Source organism: Cyprinus carpio, chromosome B22, assembly GCF_018340385.1.
Source record: "Cyprinus carpio isolate SPL01 chromosome B22, ASM1834038v1, whole genome shotgun sequence".
Taxonomy (NCBI): domain Eukaryota; kingdom Metazoa; phylum Chordata; class Actinopteri; order Cypriniformes; family Cyprinidae; genus Cyprinus; species Cyprinus carpio.
The window spans coordinates 29,068,232-29,093,628 of record NC_056618.1 but is presented as its reverse complement, the minus strand read 5'-3'; the positions used below and the strand labels follow the sequence as shown (position 1 = coordinate 29,093,628).

Genomic DNA, 25,397 nt, shown 5'->3' with positions numbered 1-25,397 from the left:
TTAAAAAAGAAACAAAACTTCTGGTTTTTATTATTGTAAAATACATACAGAAGAAAACAAATCCAGAACGACAACAAACAACAGTTTCATCTTACAAACAAATTCCATGAAAATACGGATAAGCCAGAGAAACTCTGCCAAGGGCTTGGCAGGGACAAAACTGTACAAAATATGGGACCCAGATAAGCTCTCCTTGAAGTATTAGACTCTTCAACACTCCTCGAAAGTATTCAGTGGGTTAACGCTCAAAAAATGTTTTATTTTTTTATTTATTTTTATTATTTATCATGTTTTACAAGCTTGAGGGGAAGGATTTTTAATTCTCTCAAAAGTTTCCTGAAAAAAATACTCTCTCCATATACATATAAATATTTTGTGCTGTGCAAATTGCAAGTGTAAGGTGGTCCTTACAATCTAGAACCATCAAATATACCAGGACTTACAATGGAAGACTATAGCCATGGTACAAAGCATCTAAATGAATGTTAGTTTGCATGTTTCGTGTGTGTGCACATGTAAAGACAATGATTATGTTCATCCCAACCTGTTGTAAACAAAGACGTGTCGTCGTCTTGAGTCCATTGTGTCTATTCTAGTGTGGGTAACCAGACTTGTTGAGCCAGTACAATGTGTTTGTAAAAGCAACGTTGCGAAGAGTCCCAGCTATACATATCATCTGACATATCAGAGACCTAAACTAATACAGCTGCCTCTGGTGGTAGACAAAAGCCCAGGCTGTCTTTAAAGCGCTTAATAAAAGCCTGGGCCATTCTCACTGGAAGAAAGCCAGTGAAGAAACCACAAACTTTGATAAATAATATTACACAAAATATCAAAATAGTTTCAGGGAGCCAGCTTCCCAATATTTAAACAAGTATTTTTTACCTTTCTTTTATGTTATTTTCATCACTTCAATGTATCTGAAATGTTTTTCTCATAATGAACTATTATTATTATTATTATTATTACTTTGTTCTAGTTACTGTATGATAAATAACAAGATGAGGCACTGTTTTGCTATTACATGTCACAAATGCACTCAAAAGTATTCCCTGACTCTTTGATCCTGTACACATTATACATGGTATGAACTTTGGTGATGTAGGCTGAGGAGTGACTGAACTCGCCATCATTGGTGGAGGTGGTGGTGGGGGGGGGTATGACAGTAAAAAAAAAGCCTGTCATCTGACTTTAGCAGGCACCAACCCCAACCAACAAGAGTTAATCTTTAGGGTTCCTTGCAGACACTTGCCCCGGTCCTACCACTTCCCTGGGATTGGTGTACCGCATTCATACCATGCAACGTATGTGACATGGGAGGTTCCACCTATCTGGCCGAAGTGGACTGGCTCTTGTCTCATTGCTCTGTAGAAGCCTGAAAATCATCAAGAAAAGCATTAGAATCATTTTTTTACTCCTTACTTATGGGCAGGTTGCATTTTTCCTTGCAGTTAGTCCACATGGGAACTGGAGGATGCAAAGGCAAAAATTTCATGAAAGTGGTTTTTATGACTTATATATCTATCATACAATAATATTTGTGTGAATAACTGAATAATAGTCTTCCTTTCTAGTGAGCTCTTAACTTCTGCAAATGGATCATGGTTTGCTGAGTTCAGAAGCGGCTTAAGAATTAATCATTTAGAATTGTTTTGTAAACTGGTTCTCATTCTAGGTTTGGAAGGCCGAAAAGATGGGTACATAATAGAATTTCTTGCATTTGAATTTCTTAACTAAAAGCACAATAACATCATATTTGTTTTTTCTTGTAGTTTAAATACCTGGCCTGGTTGGTAGCTGGTCTGCAGGAAGCTGAGTGCCCGTTCTTCCATCCAGGAACGAGTCCACAAACTGGCAGTGGTCTTCACCATGACCCGTCTGGTCTCCAATATTGTAGAATTTACCTGAAGGGACAAAGAAGAAAAGAGCTGCCAATTTGTAATCTATTCTAACACAAAATGAACCCAAGGTATGGATCAGTTTTCCAAAGACTGACCGTTGAGGGAGTCGCTCAGGTAGATCTTGTATCGAAGGGAGTTGCAGAGTTGGATGCCAACAAATTTGCGGTACCATGTCCTCTTTACATACTGCTTCCCGTTGCATTCGGAATAGGAGTCAGTTTTGAAGGGGAACTGGGTCCAAATAGCATCTTTACCTGAATGGCATGCCGAGAACATGTTATTTTAAGAACTGACAAGGCCAGATATTATGTTCTTTCAGTGGCCGTCTGAAAAGATTACAGACACCATTTTTGTTTATACACGTGTTTGCAAAGGCCTGCTGGACATTAAGAGCTGAGGGGCTGCTCCATTAGTCTCCGTTTCCATTAAATCCTGTCATAAGCTTGTCTAACTATTGGCTAACTTCGCCCTCTATATCCATTGTTCCATTACTCTGTCAATTTCGGCTGGAATAGACAATACACAGGAAGAAATCGAGGGAGATTGATATCAAACTGGCCCATTCTTGCAGCACAATGAGTGCAAGAAAGTACCGAGGCCCTTATTTGAGAGCAAGGATGGAGGAGAATGGAGATATCCATTTGCCACTCTTGGGTAAATGTTTTGTCTGGCTGAGAACTTGGTATGGGAGAAGTGAACTCATAGGAAGTCTCCAGAGCTCCTTTACCCGTTCTTTTTCTTACGCTCCTCTACTAGGACTGCTCGTTACATTATCCATGTATTCAACAGATAGGAATTTGTCACCTGAGAGAAATAGGGTGCAAAGAAGAAACACGTACCTGAGACGTTCTCGCTTACTCGTGGATCCGCTGCAAGAGAAAACAGGATGAGAATGAGGAGAAATCAGAAATTATGGTTTTGTTTTAGAGCCACCTGGTCGTAGAGACAATCAAAATGATCTGTAGACCGTAGGAAAGTTACTGACACTAATCGGCCAACTCTCCATTGGCTATCCATGGGTGGGCAGAGTGCCTTAAGCAAAAAAAAAAAAAAAAGTACAATAAATTCCAACAGGCAGAAAATACTGCGCTTTTCCAGCGGATTTTGAATCTCCCTTATGAAGAGAGATCAGCTGGCATGAACTAACCTGCCGGATCTGCCAAAGCTATAGGGGAGAGACTTAGCCTCAGAAGCTTTGGCGGTAAAATCTCATAATTCAGTTTTCCTCTATTTTTTTCCCGTCATCGCACATATGGACTCTCTTTCCTTCCTAGTTGCCTTTTTCCTGCTTTCCATTCTGTTGCTAGTGTCTTTCTTTATGCAGGCCAGGCAAGGTTTAAAACTAAAGCCCCCTCCCATAAAACATGTAGATGATATGGCTCTCTATTTGTTCCTTTTTTATGATAAGTTGTTAGGGAGCTTGTAAGACAGGGAAAGGTTGGCTGTGTGACAGCACTCCAGGGGTTCATCTGCAGGCAGTCATAGGGCCAAACAATACAACAGTACGGGGACATGCTGGAGTCATTATGTTAACGACAAACAACTCATTACATTTATCTCTAAGAGATAAAGGAGAGGCCACAAATATTGTGCACAGACAGCATGCAAACCCATGGCAAAGCAGTTTGCAGTGGTTCCCTGGTTATATTGGCATTTTATGCCTAAATTAAGACTTTAAAAACATATTTTATGATAATACTGAAATTTAGATGGGATATGAAAATATAGGAATGACTCATGGTTAAACTATGGTTAAAATAAACAAACATTCAGATAGCTCCAAGACATCTCTTCCACATTAAAACGGCATATATTTTAATGTATGATTATGCCAAGATAAGCTCAAAATTAATTATTTTTCTAGTTTAAAACAGATGTGCCAAAAATGTACTTTTTGTAGTCACGGATTTGTTTAAAAAGCTTTTATACCATTTTAAGAAATGTAAAAATTGAATGACTCCAAAATGCAACCATCAGGATGGAAAAAAATTGCATTTTCCTTACACCTTGAAAAATGTACAGTGCATCGCACCATATGACTTTGATTTGGGGGACCAATGTTTTGCTTTTTTTTTTTTTAAGTAATTCTACAAGAAAAAAAGAAACTAAAATGCATTACCAGACTCTGTGTTGAAGGTCACTGGTTCGCTGGGCGGCCCTTCACCGAGTTCATTCTTAGGCTTCACTTTAAATTCATAACTGTAAGGTAAGAAAAAGACAGGTGATGGAACAATACGTTTCTGCTTTGATCCGCATAAAATCATTAGATATATTCCATTTCACATCTTATGTTATACTCCTGACACAGCAGGCAGTCTGCTTAATTTAAAATGATTAAAAAATGATTTCTGTATTGGAAACCTGGTGGGTTGTTGTCAAATTCCAAGCAAAATGAGGTCCTTATTTCCTGTCTTCTGAGCCCTGACACTTGATATATTTATTCTGCAGAGTCTGAAGACTCAAAGTCTGTGGCCCCCCCTTTAATGGATCCTCCATGTGTGATGTAGAGACATTACCAAGGCCCACGTGCCTTGAGATGCAGTCCATAGCAAGCACTGGTTTATATTGTGTCACCAGATCTTGAGCCTATATTCAGCCTCATTAAAAAGCTAGCAAGCGTGGCGGCTCCCCTACAGCCAGACCACAAAGCACACGTCCAACACCTTGTCCAGACCTCAGGATGCATGTAAGTCCTAACACTCCTGGTATTTGACACCCACATCAACTAAAATACATCTATCAAATTCAGCAGGGTGCCTTAAATAGAGAGGTTGCAGTTCTGCATTGAGACTGTACCTGCTGTCTGGTAGGAGGTTCTCCACAGCTGTATGAGTCTGGTTGGTGGTCAGAATGGAAACCTGTTCACCATCAGGACCTTTAGTAGTTGAGATAACCTCATATTCTGCGAGAAAAAAGACAAATGAAAAGGAAATGGATTAGGGACTGATCAAAGTTGACCAATAAAAGTTGAGGGTTAACATGGAGAGTGTTTGACTGACTCCTATTTCAGGGTTATACTCATAAAAGTTGGGGGGTAACTAAAAGCAGTGGTTGGCTGATCAAAGTTGACCAATTAAGTTAGAGGGATCAAAGTTGAGAAGTTTTACTGACTCAGTGTAGAAGATTAGTGTTTGATTGTTCAAAGTTTAGGGTTAGTGTTTGTCCGGCTGAAATTGAGAGTTAGTGTTTGATTTAGAGTAGATGATAAGTGTTTGACTTTGATTAGAGATAGGCTTTACTGATGAGATGCACATTAATTATTGGCCGATATTTATCGTGCACCCCTAGTCTAAATATATTTGAGCTATACTTGTGCTCCTAGAATCCATGTTTTCATTGTTATACAGTAGAGGGCACTAGTACACATCTTCTGTACAGAATTTCCAAAAAAAACACAAGTGAAGAAGAAAAAGAAACAACAGATACTAACACATGTAATCGAACACGATAATCTGGCATGAAACAGCATCAAAACTGTAACATTATGGAATAAAATGTTGACCGATGAAGAGGTAATAATTACAGTCAAGCTTTGGTGTGTTGATCGACTCTACGTTTTGATTATCATTCTGAATCCAATTCATAGTCTTTTTTCAGTTTTTGTTAAAATGCTATTTCCTTTTTTTGAAACTTACCCACATTAAAGTGTTTAAAAAAGAATGCATGAAGCTAGAATAAAATGTTTTTGTTTACAAGCAGATACCCTGTTCTTTCTTTGGATGTTTTGTATGTTCAGATATTCATATAACAACATATATACAAATTCAAACCTAAATAGGGACATAGTAGTATACTTGAAGTATGATGTAAAGTTCACTTAAAGAAAACTTATGAGTAGTAGTTTACTAAGACTATACTTCAAAGTGTACAAAGTATTTAATTAGTAAACTATCAGTATACCTGTAAGTTCACTTTTAGTATAATTTAGGCCCAAGGAGTATTGAAACAGTACACTTACAAGTATACTACTAGAACACTAATATTTGTATACTTGCTATATAGATTATACTTACAAATATACTTGAACTTTACTTAAGTATACTTAAACTTGAAGTATACTACTTTTTGGTAATGGTAGTGTTTGATCAAACAAAGTAAAGAGTTGGTGTTTGATTGAAAGTTGAGAGTATTTAAGTGACTCAAAGTAGAGAGTGACTATTTTATTGATAAATATAGAGGGTTGGTTTTTGAGCAAATAAATCAAAGATTATTGTTTGACTGATCAAAGCTGACCAATCAAATAAGAGGGTAAGTGTTGGATAAATTAAAGTCAAGGGGTAGTATTTGACTGATCAAAGAATGTTAGGTTAGTGTTTGATTAAAGTCAAGGGTTAGTGTTTGCATCATACCCTAAACCTCAACTTTGATTCATCAAGGCAAGGTTTAAATGCATTTAAACACCACAATATATTACACATTATATTCCTTGGATACAAATGGGTATAAAGCAATAGACATTAGACCATGCTTTTTCTTTGACGATCCATTCCTTAATCCTACCTGTCGTCTCATTATCTGTTTTCTCCCAATCAAGAATAATGAAGGAGGGGCATCCTTCCACGGTTACAACAGTAAGGTTGGATGGGGGTGTTCTTGGAGGGTTGGTGACATTTTGCTCTCCAGCCTCCTCCTCAGGGAAATAACTCAGAGAGGTGGTGATGGAGCAGGGTTCATCTGGCTTCTTATCTGTCTTGTAGACCACATGTGGAGCTGTGCAACAACACATTTGTGTTTAAATTCAGATTCTTCTATACTTTGGCTTTGAAATTGACATTTGTATCATTAGGAGTATTTGGAATGCATGACTACAGTAGTTAAGAAAGTCTCATTACCAATGTAGCGTTCTTTGCCCATGGCATCAACTTTAGAAGCAGGAACAGAGCTGAATACTGAAGAGTTCTCCCATGTCTCAAATTGGGGTGCTAGGACACCAAACATTTACAGTGTAAACTATATTATACACCATGTACTCAAAAGATGTTTAACCTTCAGCAGAACATTGAAGATGATAGTATAAAACATCCCATGAAGACAAACCTGTCACTGTAGGAGAAGATGTTGTCTTTGGTTTGGATAGTTTTGCTGTAACAGGTGGCAGCTTGGGTTTCAAGATGGAAGCTTTGTCCTGACTCAGGCCTGTTATCTTGTCTGCGGTTTACATAAACAAGTGAATACACAATGTTTTAAACATAGCATCTTACCAAGCCGTTTAGTGTTTAATGTTTAATGTCTAAACACATTTTTGTGGTTTTAATTTAGCAGATTATGGGGTTCCATGAGCTGGACAAAAGTTTTTTGTCTTTTCAGTTTAATTGACATTTTACCCACCTATTCCTCCAGGTTTGCCAACAAGATTAGGCTGTTTTGCTGGAATAGGAAGGCGTGCAGCTGGAGAACCTGTAATGATGGAAGCAAAAGTCATGAAGTAAAATCCTGCCAAATTCAGATATCCTACTCTCCCATTTCCTTCATCTGTTTCCACGATGAACTAACAAGCACATGGTAAGACGAAAATGTCACCAAAAGCTCTATAACAGGCCAAAAGTAGCTCTTCCCTCTAATCCCCACACATTCTCATAATATTCACACATCTTCATCATGTTCTCTTAATTTATGATTTTATGAAAAACAGTGGAACACATCACTATCACCCACATTTTTGTGAAACACCTAAAACGTGTCCTTGGAAAACACCTGTTTTTTTTATAACATTTTTTGTTATAGAGTTAAATATCTAACAATCATATAATATATCAGACTCCAAGAGCAGAATGTTGTTAACTCAAAATATTTTGAATTCAAATATGGAACTCAAGATAAAATGCCCTCATTCTGAACCACAATGTGGTCAAACATAAAATCTCCTAAAATGAAAATACAGCTTTTCAAATCTTCCTCCTATTCTATGGAAATTGGAGTATCTGATACTCTAAATAATAAAATTGAGCATAATGCTTGTTTACTTTTAAGAACCTGCAATTTGGATGCTTTGCTAAATGAGAGTAGCAAATTGAGAGGTCAAACTCACTTGTGAAGTTAACGGCAAATTAAATAAAATTCTCTGTTTTCTTTCTGATTGCATGGCTGAAGTCTAAACATTGGCACTTCAACTGCCTTTCAAGCCTTCAGTTCTCAATGCCATCTTGCAGTCAAGCCAAAAGCAAACAGGCAAGAGCATGTGGACTCTTCCCAGGAAAACTGATTCAATTTACATCCGAGACACCAGTTGTGAAACCCTCAGTTCATCACAGGGCAATCAAAAGGAGCTCAGCTCCCTAAACCCTGTGGTACGAGTAAAAACTGCAAAGTTGGGTGGCGAAAAAGCCATACTTTGCTGAAAATAAACCTAAGGACCAACAGATGTCATACTTTTGCAGAGGGTAAGTAATTTCCATAGAGCTAGCTGAGATTTTTGGTGGTGATGCCAATGTTTTTGGGTGATCTAAAACTGTTGTCATTAGACGATATCAGACAGTCACTGTCAAACAAATCTGCCGTAGGTCCTCTCTTCAATGTAAACAACCAATCAGCCAAGATCTTCTTAGAACTTTTGGTCAGTAAAAGAGAATTTGCCAACAATTTGCGCTAATTTTGTTGTATTCCACTGTTTTTGCACAAGCTGCAAGAAATACGATGTGCCAATCATTTTGCAGACCTTATTTTGTCTGTGATTGTTTTTTAGCTTTTCTACTGATCATGGCAGCAGTAATTAATCAAATTATCAAATAATAGGGAATAGTGGTACAACCAGACAAATATCGAGATGGTGTAATGTAATTAAACATCCTATTATAAATTTAGAGAGCCACTTTACAAAGTACACCAGATTGCAGAAATCAGCTGTGTTCTCCAAAATCAAGACTAACCAAAACCGATATGTTCTTCATATTGTGTTCAGCACATCTTTTGTGGCTGTTTTTGTGCTGGTTTATATATATATATATATATATATATATATATATATATATATATATATATATATAATTTTTTGAGCAATAAATAAATTATGTTGTGGAATTGCTGTTATGAAAGTCTATTCATAATGCTAAAGCAATTCTTGGTAAGCTACCATCCAACATCTTTTTCCATGTTAACTTTGTTGAAAATAACAGTAATGAGAATTAATATTTCATGGATAAATACCACAATTTTGTACTCTTTTATAATCTGGCTGTTTTTGTTTCTGCTACACAGATTAACAATATGTCAGACTGAAAAAAAACCTCATACCACATGGAAGCTTGTGACTACAATACAGCATGCAAGTCGTCATGCACACAATGAACTTTAACCAGAAGCAGCTACAGTCCTCTGCAGAAGTTTCAAACATTATTGCTGAAATGCACAAATAAAAGAGCCACAGAATGTTATGAGACAGTTTAGGACATTGCGGTGGGTTTCTGTGTCCTCCAAAAGACATGTTTTTCTCTTGAAAATAAATGTCCTACAGCACCATGATGGTTTAGAAGTTAAATAAACCAATCTGGAGAAAAGCTTTGACAATTACACCACAAAGCTCGCGGCAGCATGGGATCTGCAGAAGCTTGCAAAATGACAACAAACGTCAAAGACAACATGGCAGATTTGCGAGCAAATGGGTTGACTGGTGAATGAATGGACGGATGGATGGACGGACAGACACGAGTTTACAGGAGATTATGGATGGGAAGGACACCAACATGGGCACATGGGCTGCGTCACATACAAACTTTCTGCAGGTTAATGATGGCTAACACACACAGAGGACGAGTTTGCTCTGTTTACCCATTCTTGTTCTGGACCATATGGCTGGTTTGGGGAGAGAAAGTCCCTTATGGTGCTCACCGTTAGCTGTTGAAGGGGAAAAGAGCGGGTGTTATGGAGAAAAGGAAGACTAAGGTAGCATCATACTGTTGTTTTGCTGAGGTGCACAGCAGCTGAAGACAACTGGGGTTTTACATAAAGAGTTATAGGCTGCCGTTCAACTACCTGAGGGGAAGAGAAGCCTTTCAAGATCAGATTAGTGCAAATGTTGGCAGTCTGCGTGCCCATTGGGCTAAATCGCACATACTTCACTGACAGTAAAACTGTCAAGTGTAACAGAGTATGATGGCCGGTTTGCTCACACACCACATGTTGCAAAGGAGAAAATTTGGCTCTTAAAGAAAAACTGCCCCAAGAGAACTGCAACCAAAATAATTTTGCTGACAGGAAAGAATAAATAGCTGACAGGGGAGAAAAGGGGGAAATTGTTTTCTTAAGTATTTTTTTGTTGATTTGCAAAAAAAATAAAAAAATAAAAAATGTATATACTGTACTTAATGGGGGGGGGGGGTCGTCATAATATCCATAATATATTTTAAATAACCTTGGATTTCATACAGTATTTTAACAAAATTTTGTGAGGTTTAAAATTTCTGAGATATCCCCTGAAAACAAACCTGATTATGATTTTAATTGATTTTAATTTTTAATAAAATTGTCTCTTTTTTTTGCTGAAAAATAGGACAAAATACTTGTGCAGGAGTAAGGAGGCAAGTTCTCCAATAAATAAATAAATAAAACTAATAATAAAAAAGAAAAGCAGAAAAGAAAAAGCGTAAAAGAAAGGAAAATACTTGGGTAAGAGGGGTAAGAGTAATGACTTTTACCCCCATATTTTCTGGAGGGGTCACCAAGCCTGGGGGAAGAAGGTCTCATGCCATTAGAGAGAGAGAAAAGGTATCTGCCCAGTGACGTCTGGTTCCTGGTGGTCACTGTTAAGATTGAATCGATGGGTTTGGATGGAAGAGAGGAGATGGAGTCTCTCCGGATACTCGTACCTAGATTAAAAAAAAAAACAACAACAGCAGCTTTGGTTATGCCTTGTCAACTCTGGGAAGTACTGCATGTTGAGGCAGGTACTGTACAATCACGTGAGGGCTGCTATGTGTTTAAAAGATTTGCCATCTGTGGACTGATGAGATATGTTAAAGTTAGCTAACCGTGTTTTGGGTAACAAATCCAATATCTAAATTGAACTAAAAGTACAAGTACAGTAAAAGCTCATTTTAATGAACAAGTGCCTAAATAAGCAGCATCCTAACTGAAATCACCCTCTTAAGTGACTGATTTAAAAAACTTTCTCTTGGTAGCAAATCTATTTAATGATCCTCATGTAAAGTACACAAGATACAGCTTACAGTTACATTTTCAATAGTTTTGTGTTAGCATGTTGCTAAGCTAACAGCACAACATTTTCAAGCATTTACAACACTTGGAAATATTGTATAAGGTTGCATATGTTAGCTCATTTATAATCACATTTTTATTGATACTTTTTGGTACTGGAAGAATTACATCTATAATTATATAACTATAACTTAACTGCTTTTATTTTCGCCTTGAATGGATTTTATTATTGAATTTACATAGCAATGCATCATGGGATTGGCTCCCACATTGGATGCATGCGATAATCATGTTGCGTACATTTTGAAACATCTCTGATGCCTAAAAAACACTGTCTACGTAAGCAGCTTCCAAGGTTTGAAACAGAAAAGCTACTGTTTATAGTAAAACTTGAATGATGTGTGAATTTAACAATAAATAATGTCTGTTCTGACTTCAGTAAGACTAAATCTGGTGTGCTGATGATTGCAGTAAAGTGCAGCAGTGCATTCCTTTGAAGACAAAACATGGTGTAGGGGAGGATACAGGAAAGCTGTGTATTCAGACAATAACACAGACATGATATACACCGATGGGACAGTTGTGATAGCTCGCCTGACAGAGCCAATAAATGAGAGGATTATGTGAACTGATGTCACTGGTTCTTGCTGTTTTTACTGGCGGTCTCTCTCACATTGACTACAGACAGCTCTTCCTGTAATCCACTGAGCCGGAGTGAACGCGGTTTGAACATCCATTAATTTCCTGCATATCACTTTTCTCCAAAACCTCCCCAAACAGTGGAGAATGAATTTAATAAAGCTTTGAAGTCTGATATTCTGATGTTTAGTCTAAGTTTGCGGTGGTAGAACACATAGCCAAAGGTTGAACGGCAAGGCGCCAAAATAAAATACCCAAGTATCTGCATGGTAAATACTGACTCGCTGAAGCAATATGTTATTTTCTCATTACCTGTCAACCATCAGATCCTGAAAATAGTATTTTAAAAGAACTTTAAAAATGAACAAGAAGGAAACGTAGGAATTACCAGAGGAACTATGTGGCATCTGAGTGGCACTAGGCACACTGGTTTGAGAGTGTCCATGTGGGGATGTCCGGGTACTGCTGGGTAAAGTATAGGGGGTAGGGGTGACCGAAGGACGGGAGGGTTTAGTGGATAGGAGTTGGGGAAGGATGGGAAGGATCTCCAGCAGCTGAGAGGAGTCATTTCTAACATGGCTGTCTGAATCTGTTTAAGAAAAATGAGTAGATGAGCTCTCCATGCTGGAAAAACCAAGTCCTTACACCATAAGCTGATCAACCAGTTGAAGATGGAACACCAGCTTAGCCAAAGTGGTCTAGCAGCTCAAAACAGGTCAACCAGAGGTCCCACCAGGTGGTAGGACAACTGATAATCCATCTAGCTTGTACCAGCAGTTTGGACCATCTTAAACTGGTTTTATCTGGATTTTCCAGCAGGACTGATTATTGAGGCCATGACTGGAGCATGTTTCCTAACAGGGTGGACTGTACACTCCTACAAATAAAGGATCCAGGGGTTGAGGTTTGAAGTGATGTCATTAAAGTTTCTCCAAAGACCCCTTCAGTAACCAGTTCTTAAAATAACTACATTTTTCTTAGTGTAAAGGACATTATAAACATCTTTTGTTTAATGGAAAGGTTCCATGGATCTTAAAGGTTCTACATGGAACCATCAGTGTCAATAATCTTTATTTTTAAGAGTGTTATGTTAAGAATGTGTGGTTGTTGTCTGCATTGCAATGATATTAAACACATCTGTAAAAGTTACTCAGTTCCATCCCATTGACTCTTGATGGTATGGATGCTTGAGTGCCTGTTACCGACGTTGAGTATTTGTTTTGACAGTTTTGTTAGGGGGGTTAAGAATGAACCTAATGACTTTGGTCTCATAATCAGTTTGGCTCCAAGTGGAAAAACACAGAGTGTTGTACTGTTATCTTATCCAGAGTTCAGAGACAGAGGAAGACAGGAAAGGAGGTGGGACTCCCAGAATTCTGCCTTTCCCTGCTAGAACTAACATGGGACTGATTCTTTCTCTGCATGCAGTGACTTCATGCAGACTGAACAAAGGTCAGTAAATCAAAATGCAAAAATTCTGTGAATGAAAGGGATGATGAGATCAGAAAAACAGATGGTTTTAAAGCTCAGAAGATGAAATACAAGATGAGGTTAGACTGTGAAACTATGAAAAAAAGTCCTCCATAAAAAAACCGACATGAATAAAAACACACATAATAAAAAAAACAAAACAAAATATGTACTCTGCCATTACCATGACACAGTGATCGCAATACATGATAACACCATGTCACTCTGATATTTGCAAAGGTTATCTTATGGTAACCATGTTTAAATTGCATATTACCATAAATCATGGTATTGTTATTTTTATTTAGCGGGATAAGTTTTAATTGTGCCATAATTTGCTGTTATACCACTACATACTGTATAAACAAAGGATTTACAGTGACACAGAGGGACAAAGAGAAAAAAGGACAGAAATAAAGACATATAATGCCATTTATGGCCACAGTAATAAAACAGATGGGGGACTGAGGAAACCAAACATTTATAACAGTTATGATGTGATTGACAGGTGAGGAAATGATAGGGAACTGGATGGACAGAGATGAGTGTGACAGGAAAAGAGCTGATTGGTGGACACATAGAGTTTGACTGGTGCTGATGGGTGGAGCGTGAGCAGGCCTACAGAGACTGCGCCAATGCGTGACCATGCGTGACCACAGAGGGGCTTTCGCTGTGCAGCACCCTGGGAAAACTTACACTCACACTTCCTCCTCACTGTGGAGGCGACCGGTCAGGAATCCTCATCACGGCAGGATTGGGACTTTCTAACTCAACGTTCTTACAAGGCATGCCAGCATGCAGCCAATCATAATAGCGGATGTCTTTAATCCCCACCCACACCCAGCAAAGCGATTACCAACTGACTGCTCATAAGCAGAGTGATTTAAAACGAAACGTCTCTCGGTTACCCAATGGGAGCTGAGGCCATTTTGGCTCATTGGCTCTTGGAGCAGCCACAGTTCCTTGCTGGCCCATTGGTGGCGCTGTGGGAAATAATGCAATGTTTTTGTAAATGGAAAACAAAATGAGAGAGAAAAAGTGAGCAGGCATCCCCAACAAGGCTCTTGAGAGGGAGAAAGTATTAAATGTCTTTACTGTGACTTAAAATGCCAGTTTAAGGCGAATGACTGGAATAAAACCAAATCCTGTATGAAAGAAGAGTGCAGAGAGAGTAAGAAGGAAAATTACCAAAAGATGTCTTGGGACCTCCATTAATGCCTGTGTTTTTGGGCAGTCCTGGCTGGCTTATGTTGTGGTATACAACAGCTAGAAAGAGGATTGCGAAGGAAGAAACCAACATAAAATGCTTTCAAACAGATCTCCACAGAAAAAAAGCAATGAATGCAGTTTGAGTCCTTTTACACATTGACTGAAACACAGATAAAGGATAAAACATTCACCAAAAAATCATCAAACTGTGATGATTTACTCTTACATAATTAAACAAGTAACCATGCTGGATACAGTGACCATGATTTGTCAAGCTACAAAAAAAACAAAAACGAAAAAAAACCTAAATGTACCTAAAAATAGCTTAACCTTTCTATCTTAATATCTAGAGACAATTATAAGTCATTTATAGGTTCAGTTTTCCAAAGTGTAAACACTGCTCGGCTATCAAAACATTCCTTTGTTTATTTGAGGATTCCGACCAGCCTTGCATAGCAACACTGCCTCAACCAATTGTGTAAGTTTGGGGCGGAGATATCTGCTTGTTCGACCAATGGTAGACTGTGGTAATTAGAAGCACAAAAATGACACCTTTAAATTTGATTAAGCTTCTCACACAAAGCTACCTGAACTTCATCTACTTGTCTTGATAAATGTTTTTTTTTTTTAGTTGTCATTTTAAAATTTTGAAAGCCCTTTGTCACCATATACTTTAACTGAATGGAAGAGAACAGTGTGATTTGTCCAAAATTATTTTTAATTTACAGAAGGAAGTCATGTAGCTTTGAAATGACATGATTGTTTGCAAATGACAGAATTATCTTGTTTTCTTTACTACGTTAGGGGCAATTCTTAAAAGTAGTAGTTGATGGTCTTACCAGGTCGAAGCGGGAACAGACTGCTGTGGGTTCCAGCCTGTAAAAAGAGAGTTACACACTTTTTTTCCCTTCCCTCTTTAAGAAAATAAGTGTAGAGTGAAAGAACGCAGAACAGCTTTCAGTCTCAATATCATGTAAAAGAACTCTGTAATCAGGGTCTCTCCACCGTGTCTAAAGTGTTTCTGAAATGCCTTGACAGGCATGTATTATTTCCAGCCTCCACTCAGAAAATAAAGTCCATTACACACATACATATGCCAACAACTGGATTCTTAACTCAAGAGATTGATAATAAGTGAGAAAGAGTTTGCTCGCAGGCATATTTCTTTGTTTTCATGACAGTTCAAAAACAGACCATGGCAGACAAGAAACTAGGAAAGGCAACTTTGGCAAAGCATGGTGGGAGACCAGCTAAACCATCTTAGACAGGCACCCCAGACTTGTTTAAACTGGTTTCTTAATGGCCTTACCTGTTGGTTACTTGTTACATATTACAGTAAGTTCTAAATAGTCTAAATGAGTTATTTTTGACTCAGAATGTGAACATGGTTTGAATTAAATTACGGCAACATCAGAAAAATACAAAAAGTTGTCCTCTATACTACAGTACAGCAAGTTCACATGAAACAACACCACATACCAAAGTCTTGACAATGGGTCGGTTTTGCTTGTAGGTTATCTGCTTGTTTTTTTCTGAAAACAAAATGGTATGATCATCTTTCAGTTCCTCAGCCAAAATAACTTGATAACTTGACTGAATCAATGTTTGGCGTCTCTATTACCTCCCATGTTGGTGTTATGGATCACTGGTTTGCTCCACATTCCACTACGGTCATCTTTGTTGGATCGGACGCCAAATTCATAGGGTGTGTTGGGCTTGAGGTTGTCGATTACAGTATCAGATGTGGGGCAGGTCTGGTAGATCCACTTTCTGTTTCTTTCTCTATAGCGAATGGTGTAATGCCTGGTTCAAAGACACATTGGTTATTCAAGTGTCCAGTAGACAAACAGCTCAAGAGTCATTTCTACACCCTAGCTTTGGCATCAAATGATGATAAGGTCCCACAATGATAACAAACTGGATTTCTATCACCATAGCTATGGTCAGGCTTTAAACAGTGGGGCTTATGTTTGGTGTATTAAGAGCATTAGTGCTCGACTTTAGCTCCCAAATGTTTTGGTCCAGGTCAACATTTCCAATGGCCTTTCCAAAAGTCTCCCCTTAACAGAGAAAAAAAATTCACATACTTCTGCATATGAAAACCAGAGCGAGTTAGGGAGGCTGAGAGTATGTCAGTGCGTCCCAACAGTGCCTGTATCCTCAAAAAGCATTTAAACATGTAGACACACACCACACCTGCAGTGGCAGGGATCCATATCCCACACTTTATATTTCTCAGTGTAGAAAAACATTGCACTCATTGAATGGGTCTCTCGGTTACGCGACATAAATCCAGTCTCCTGCCAGTGCAGTGAAAACATTAAATAAAAATCTGCACTGCACTGTAAGGCTTCTGAGAACAGGACTCCTAAATAATGGAGAAAGGGTGCCATGATATTTCATTATCTTTCCCCCCATGTTTTTTAGGTTATATGGTCCCTAAATATGAAGTGAAGTAAATTAAGTCTTCCTCTGGGATTTAGGGCACTCATATGGAACATGTTGGTGGAGGAAAAAGTAAAATCCAGATGTTCTGTGTGTAACTCACCCTTCCTCCAAGCACTCGTTCATGATGTTTCCTTCATAGGGTGTCTTTAAGTAGGTTCCCCAGGAAAGAAGCACAGATGTTGGTGTGACAGAATCAATCACCAGATGAAGAGGTTTGTCCAGGTTCACTTTACCTGTTTCAAGCCCAGATTTAGTCAATGTTACCATAAGCTAATGCTAACTGAATGTCTTCAAAGGTTCCCAGTGGTTCAATAGCACATCTGTTGTATATTTTCCTCTAAATATACCGTCATGGACTATTTTGATTTTTAATCCATTGCCAATACATTTCTTTGTTTCTTTTCTTTTTCTTTTTAATCTATTTTGCATGCTACCTGTGCAGTGCTTCTTCACATCATTGGTTGGGATGGGCTGAACAGCTACCAGGTACTTGGGCTCAGCATCTGTGAAAGCAAGCATAAATAGGAAAAAAAAGTTTTGTTTGTGATACCACATGAGTCATTAAATTAAACATTGTGTTTAAAATGGTGTAAGAGTTTATCCAAATCACTTATTACATGTGATTCTAGCTAGAATTTTTAACGGCCTTTTCTGTATCAACCACACTTATTTGTCATGGACCCACAATTCTGAAAAATTCTGGTAGACTTTTATTTAGTAAAATGTCTTTAGTTGTTTAATGTGAAGCTTTTCACACAGTTTATAGCTCTGTGATGACAAAGTTTTGCTAAACATCCATGTTTCCACTGTAACAGAATTAAACAGCACATTTGCCAAAATTTGATTTGTTGGGGTGATAAGGTTGTTATTTATGCCTTTCTAACAGTTATGAATATGTACACAGGAAAACAAATTTAGACAAAGAAGCCCATTAGACTCGTACAAAATGGGTCATTACCAAAGTCCACAATAATCTGGACATTTATGAGTGTATGTGCTTGTGGCATGTCCAGTTGGAAAGATGCCAATAACTGCTTTCGCCTTTCGACCATCTGTTGTGCACGTGTATCATATTGAAATCTCAGCACACACTGTAAATTCAAGTAAAATTATCCTTCAGCCTGCAGCCAATATTGAATAATGATGTGACTGTGTTTTCCTGTATTGAATTGCGTAGGTAAAGAAGCCAAAAACTCAGACGCCATTCCTTTTGGAACAAACAATGCTTTGTTTGCAAACTTCTGGATAAGTGTGTAAGCGTCAATGTGTAATTATTTTTATTCTTGTGTCAGTGTTTTCCATTGAACTGAACTTTAAAGGCCTTGACTTGAAGGTTGAGACCTTGTCCACTTTAATCTTAAATGATGTTTGCCGTCAACACTAGTGACCAGAATTGCATTTTCTAGCTATTAAAACTCTGACACTGACTAACCGCTAATTATTGTCATGTCATAGCTGTTAACCGATAAGTTCCGGATTCTACATAAAACAAATACTTATTTTTATGTCATGGCTGATCACTGATAAAAGGGTCAATATAAAAATTCTATGCAAAGTTGATAATTATTTTCATTTTATAGCCGATAAACCAATAAATAGCCTGTATATTTTCTAAAAGCCAATAAAATTCTATCCAATTTAGTTCAAATAAAGCACTAAAAACTAAAATCACTGTTTTAATTGATGTAAGTGAGCTTGCGCATCACAACATTATAATGTAAATGAAGAGTTTGGTTCCAAACTGCGATAAACGTTCCCGCCAAAATCAGTATTGTATCTGGATAGTATTGAGAAGTAAATTTTTAATTTTACACAAAATGTGATATCCCCTTCGTTATTCTGCCATGTTTTCTCCCTTTTATTCCAAACTGAGACAAATGCCAGTCTCCCTTCTCTGCAAAATGCAATACATTTGCTCAACCAAAAAGCGCACCATTCCATGCATTGTAAACAGTAACTGACAAGCTACACAATATCGCGTTCATAAACGCAGAGGAATCGCCATCGATTATGAACACAATATTGCGTAGCTTGTCAGTGATCTATGGCTTTGTCTATTAAATGCTGCTCCATCTGAAATCATGTAATGGAGATTTACTACTAATCACAGAACCGGCTTTACTGACGAGATGCACATGACAATCGCATGCGATTTATCATGCAGCCTTAAAAAATTGAATAATTTTGACGGCGTTGATTAACCTGTGGTGGTTTCTGCGTTGGGGAAGAAACATAAGCTATTAATAAGATTAGTATTGACCAAGTTCAGAGGCTGTCATATGTGAATCAGTTTACTTTGTTGTGTATTTTCAACAGTTTCAATATGAAAAATATTGGTAAAGAAAACAAATTTTTACTCAAATTAATCAAAATGGATTTATAGCGTTTTGGAACCAAACTCTTCAAATGGACATTTATTTTGAGATTTGCTAGAAGTTACATTGTACAGTGTTTTTAAAATATTCATATTGTTTTAAATTAACTTAAAAGTTAGTTTTGAATGCCAGTAAACAGTATAAAATTTAAAAATAAGTGACATGGGCATGAACAATTAACTATACAATATCGGCCAATACCAAATTTATAAAATCTTTAACATTGACCAATATAGTACGGACAAATCTACAAGCAACTGCACTCTGTTATTCCTGCAGTAGTAAAATGAAGTACCTGGCATGGGCCCATTTTGTAAAAACTAACAGTTTTAGGGTACCTATGACCTGACCTTAACCTCCTCAGAGTGAACTTTAGGGTTGTAGCTCCTGGGAGAGTGATGATGAATAGACAACAGTTATTTTACAGAATATATATATGCTGGGAGTAATATGTGACCTTTTTACCTTGTCAAGCGTGATGTGTTGCTTTTCGGTGATGACAAATACTGTGGTTACCAAAACTTTAACAAATAGCATTCATTTGGGGTTCAATTACAGTTTGTGTTTTCAAATAATGGAAGAGTTGGCACAAACATAGGTGTGCAAATCAAGACGGTGGTTTCAATGGGTCAAGGAATCAGCATTTGTGGTTAGTCCTCCATTCCCGTGGTAGCCCACAAAACAACATTAGTGATTGTTTTGTGGGCTTCCTTCGAGCTCTTAAGTGAAATAACGGCTGCCTGTGGTTAAACTCGAACTTACCAATCTCTGTCTCATAGGGTTCCCCATTTTCTGGAAGCTGAATAAACTGTTTGGAGAACATGCTGGAACCATAGCCTAAGATGTAGCCTTCAAGTTTGACATCAGGGTTGGGTCGAACGAACTTCAGAACTATAGTATCCCCAGTGGCGTTGATTCGAACTTTCATATTTTGTCTTCTTACTGTGAAAAAAGAAAATATAGTGTTTGAAATACTTTTAATTGGCTTAAAAAACAGTGCTGCAGCTCTTCAAACGATCTGTTTCTATGTTTGACATTCAGTGGCAGTAAAGAGGGACTGCACAAAAAGAGTGACTTTCAGAACACTGCAATGAATAAATGATTAATTACTTAAAGAGTAAAGAGTAAGACTTTATGTTTCCCATGAGTTGGATGGGGTTTGTGAATTTATTGGGTTTATTGATTTATGAGGCCAAAGGGGAATGGAGGAGCACTCTTTTGAGGAGCGCAAAAGTGTGTGCCATGAAAATCATCGTTGAGGTAAATCAAGGACAATGGCTTTCACAGTTGAGCTCCTCATCACTACCCTCAAAGCACAGTAGCATATGGACCTCCAATATTACACCCTAGTTACGCAGCATTACATTTAGAGGAATTATGAGCCTTTGAGGCTTTGTACAGTTTCAGGAATTTGACACAGACACACATTTAAAGTGATCTGATCATTATCTTTTCAATCATGCACCAAGCAATTCATTATAAATTACCTCCTTTTATACCAGCGTCGTCTTTCACTGCCATTTCATTGGATAATTTGCAGCATGGAAAATGTCTCGAGTCAGTTTCTGGCCCATTCTAAATCCAATAAGCCACCAAGCTGAGTGGAGATTTTTCCACTTCCACCTTTTTCCCATCAATCAGAACTGTTTAACGATTACGCTGAGTTAAAGCGGCCACGAAATGTCCTCCTTAAACTGATTTAAACAGGTTGGTCTAGGCTGTTGGAAAGTGATGTGTGTATTTAACTTTGTAAGTAATTGCAAGTGTGGCAGGTAAAGCTCATCGCCCCTATCTGTCAAGTTCACCCCAGAATAATCTGTCATTATATACTCACCAAGCTTCGGAGAAAAAATATGTGATATTTTGAAAAATCTTCATGCAAATCTTTTCCAAACAGTAACAATTCCGGCTGACCACCAAAAAGCACCATAAAAGATCTTCACACAGCTTTGTATTAGAAAGTCAAGTCTTTTAGTCAGCTGATAATTCAAGAACTGCTGTGACCAGATCATTGAGTCAATGAGTTGAATTCAAAAACTGTATCAGTGGATAAATTATTTGTATGAACCAGATCATTCACAAACAACTTAGTCTGACTTGTGAACTGGAATAACCAGTGTACTGAAAAGAACAGACTCAAAAAAAAAAAAAAATCATTAATTGATCCACTTGTTAAGTTCAACTCGACTGATTCAGTTGCAGTGATTCTTGAGTTAACAGCTTACGAGAGGGGAGCTGTTGTTTTTGGATGTCAATGGTCACTTTGCAATTACTTTTTGTGTTCGATGAAAAAATAGCAGCAGCTGGAAAGAAAAATGACAGAATTTCATTTCTGAACTGTCTATGGAGACGCCTTTCAAATCACCCTACATTGAAGCATAGACATGGAAAGCCGAGAGACTAATTCAGTAACTCGTCTTCTTAATCTTTTGAAATCAGTTAAACAAACAGTAAAGAGGAAGCGTGTGTGGTCAGGGAAGCTGCTGGATTTGTACAAGGGGAAAAATACAAACCACTAAATCACTGGGATCATTGTAAAATAAACTCCTCAGTGAAAAGCACTTGAAAATGAACTCTACTTTAGTTGTTCCCTACCATTACAACAATGTACCGTATCACTTTGATCATGTATAATTAACAGGCAGGTGCGTTCTTGTTTCTTCATCTATTCATTCAGGTGTCTTTTTCAATTCCTAAACCATGACAATGTAGCTTTAGACTGGGGCCAAGGTTCTGAGTCATGGATAGGCCTGACACTTGTAGTAGAGTGTTGTTATTGGTTTACCTGTTCTAACCAGCTTGTCACCACAAAAGCTGTAGCTGAGGGATTTTTTCCATTCCCAACATTTAATAGATTTACATCTGACAAGTATCGTAAAAAGCCGCTTTGCAGTTACAAGAGTTTTACCATTCCAGTGGAGGAGGGCTGAACAATGGTTTGACCTCTGTGGTCAAGGGCAAGGAAAAACACAAACATATTTTTTAGGGAAATCATGCTGGTCAAATCTGGTGGTTTTATTTATTATTTTATATATATATAAGGGAAAACAAAAGGCAACAAGCCAAAATCTTATATTAAGTTTCAGCTTAGAAAAACATGTCCTATCCCTAAGGATTCAATAACTCGAGTAATACTAGGTTTTTAGCCAAGTCACGTTGTGCAAATCACTTTGCAAAGTAAATAAAATGATCACTAAATTATCGGATTGCACATGGATGAAAAAGAAAATGAATCCAAAGATTTGATGTTGTACCTTAAAAATCCAGAAACGCAGAGGGTGGGCAAATAGCAAAGATATAGAGGGGAAGCAAAGGGGTAGGTATATCTTATTTGACACCACTGACAAGCGTAATCATGCATGCTCTTTCCTGGCGCTGATGTTGAATGATTTCCAGACTCAGACTGATCAGCCCCCATCCAAAGCCCTGCCCCAAGCTGTGTTCTGTCAGATACGGTTCTTTTTTAGCTTGTGCGTGAATACGGTCCAGTCTTTATCGGACGTCTGGCACTTGTTCCATTTGAAACATAATTTACAAACACACTGATTTTCAGAAGGGTCAGTCTGATTCATAGCATTCCTCTTGGACTGAAGCCATGCTACACAAGACACTTGCCAAGTCTGCATTTAAAATCAGTTCCCTTTTATCAAATCACTTATTTCAGTAGTTTTTTTTCAAAATATCTTAATTTGCAGAGGAAAGAAAGCCATACAGTAATGAAACGCCATGAGGTTGAGTAAATGATGGCAGATTTTGTTTTTGGGTGAAGTCTTCCTTTACATCAGCACTTTTCATGGAAAATCCAGAAATCTGGTCCTTATGCAGAACTCCAGGTTCTTACGCACCATGTTACAGGAAAAACATGATCCAAATATCCAAGGAGATGATTTTAAAAAATGGCACTAAACTTCAGAAGACACAAAACACCTGAGGGCGTGAAGGGAGTGTAAATCTACTGTTTCCCCAGACTTCAGCAAATCATTCGTCTTTCAGGCACATTTACAACAGTTCTGATCTCTGCACTCAACAGCTGCTCTCCTCTACCCTTCACCCCCCCCCCCTCCAAATCCTTTCATCCTCTTTGTCTTGTTCTGAATTTTCTGAGGTGCTCACTTAGACACATTTTGATATCACCACAACCAGTATTAATAGCTTATAGACGACCCTTGATTGCTTAACACCACTCCCAAGCACATGTTCATTAAAAATTCAGTGTTTTGCTTCAGTTCTCAAGATGCAAGATTTTTATTTGTCACATACATGGTTATATTGAGAGCATATGACCAGCAGTGAAATGTAAGTAATCACAGGGTTTCTTAGGATGCATTGTTAAACTCCAACATTTGCTTATACAGCACAGCTGCCTGCACATGATTTGTTAAGCCGTCTTTGCCCCACGGTAAATAATGAAGTAAAGTAACAAGTAGAAGCTACGTCTAAGCCGGGCGAACATGTAGACATCTTAGATTTATGTTTCCTTTTATTTCAATATAATTCTATTATCAATCAAGTTTATCCATGCTAAAAAAACAAACATCTAAAACCAGCCTAAGAGGCTTTGCTGGTTTTAGATGGTCTAAAAGCTCCCAGCCTGGTCATGCTTGTCTTACTTGGTATAGCTGGTCTTCCAGGATGACCAAGCTGATGTTAAGCTCTTTTGTGGAAGTGGAACTAGCTGAAAAGTGCCCCAAACCACTCTAAAACCAGCAAACCAAACAAGCCTGAAAAGATAAGTGTGTTTCTTTTCTTTAGGGATGAGATTATTCATTTTCAATGTGTCTTCACACTTGCTGAACTGAGCCCCACCCGGTAATTTAAACTCTTTTTGAGTTTTTTTGTCCAGTCAACATCCATAAGGAAATGAAGTTGGCCAACAAAATATAAACAGAGCGCTGCTGGGCTGATTGACTAGCTGTGCTGAATGACACTCGGTACAAGAGACAGGGCACTGAGCCAGCGCAGACATTCCTCCCCTCTGGAGATGGAGGTGGTTTTTAATAGCTGATAAACGAGTGCTGATAGTGAACCGAGAGCTTGTATTACTAATGCCATTGCTAATCTGAGCACTCAGGGATGCTGGGAGCTAGAGATCTTGCAACGATACACATTACATACGCACATATACCTCTGGCACTGGAACATATGTAGACATGCACAAAATGCACTATGAATAGGATGCTAAGATGCAATATATTCATTCAGCAAGCCCTAGAACACACAATCAAGTGCCATTATGGAATATATACACACACGTACACATGCACAAAAAACATTGATTTTGGCCAGCTGCACACACCATGAGGTAACCATTATCGTTCTACTGTTTCAAATTTTAGCCAATCAAAATTAAATGTCATTTTACAACCGGCAAAGACAAGAAATCAAAGTGTCTGGCTGCTTTCTGAAGTTGGATTCTGGACAATGGCAGACAAATTGCACATGTCTCTTTTTCCAGCACCCTTCAGGCTCCAGCTTCATTTTTTTTTTCCCCTTTGCAGTTTGGCTTCACCCCCCAACTGTAATCATGCTGCATATAATTCCCCTAATAATCTGCTCAATGCACGGCTATATGCACCTGCAAGTGCAAAATGCACCGCATGTTCTTAAATGTGAATGAAAAATAAAACCCATGACCAGTTTAGGGCATCTTGTAATGCAAATGCAACAGGTTAATCATAATGAACCTTGTCCTAGTTAAAGCTCAACAACTGCAACTCCACAAAAATCTTTTTACCAACAAGTTACAATCCTAATTGTACAAGAACTACTGCAGAAAAGCATGCCTTTTTGAATCACAAACAGGTGTATCATAAAAAAACACAGTGATCACAAAAAGACATGAGTGCCCCGTGCTGTAGGGCATAACACTGTGAATATGTGGCACCGTGGTGGTGAACTTGCCTCTGACTCTTTGTGCTGAGCTGCATGGAAGGAGGAGAATTCCTGCGAACATCAGAAGGAAGCCCAAGTGAAGGACAGTGCTGCCTGCCATGGTGCTCTGCTCCAGTCGAGAAGGAATGCTGCCCGATTTCTCTAAGACTGCTGCTGCTGGTTCTTCTGCTGGTGCTGGTATCAGGTCAGGACTTCTTGAGCTCTCCGTGTGCCTCTGCTGAGTGATAGACAATGCGAGGAGTCCTCCAGGATGTATAGTGACCAGGGTGGGAGGAGATTGCTGATGCATGCCTCAATCACACCCACCCTCACC

The 25,397-nt window shown here is 38.2% G+C and overlaps 1 protein-coding gene across 8 annotated transcripts; it reads right to left on the bottom strand.

Annotated features, from left to right (window-relative positions):
* On the bottom strand, window positions 1-25,397 carry abi3bpb (ABI family, member 3 (NESH) binding protein b). Of its 8 annotated transcripts, XM_042748829.1 has the most exons (22): window positions 25,094-25,397; window positions 19,955-20,134; window positions 17,252-17,320; window positions 16,918-17,050; window positions 15,991-16,172; window positions 15,849-15,901; window positions 15,209-15,245; window positions 14,349-14,426; window positions 14,069-14,143; window positions 12,079-12,279; window positions 10,532-10,702; window positions 9,666-9,731; window positions 7,230-7,298; window positions 6,939-7,049; window positions 6,734-6,823; window positions 6,402-6,611; window positions 4,698-4,803; window positions 4,021-4,100; window positions 2,741-2,770; window positions 1,997-2,155; window positions 1,782-1,904; window positions 1-1,375 (listed from the first exon to the last, which is right to left on the bottom strand). In XM_042748829.1, the coding sequence occupies exons 1-22, from the start codon at window positions 25,371-25,373 to the stop codon at window positions 1,260-1,262; spliced, it is 2,619 nt and encodes an 872-aa protein (XP_042604763.1). In that variant the 5' UTR covers window positions 25,374-25,397; the 3' UTR covers window positions 1-1,259. The 8 variants fall into 8 exon arrangements, with proteins under 8 accessions (XP_042604763.1, XP_042604764.1, XP_042604765.1 ...); XM_042748830.1 differs by lacking the exon at window positions 9,666-9,731 and having other exon boundaries at window positions 25,094-25,393; XM_042748831.1 differs by lacking the exon at window positions 12,079-12,279 and having other exon boundaries at window positions 25,094-25,388.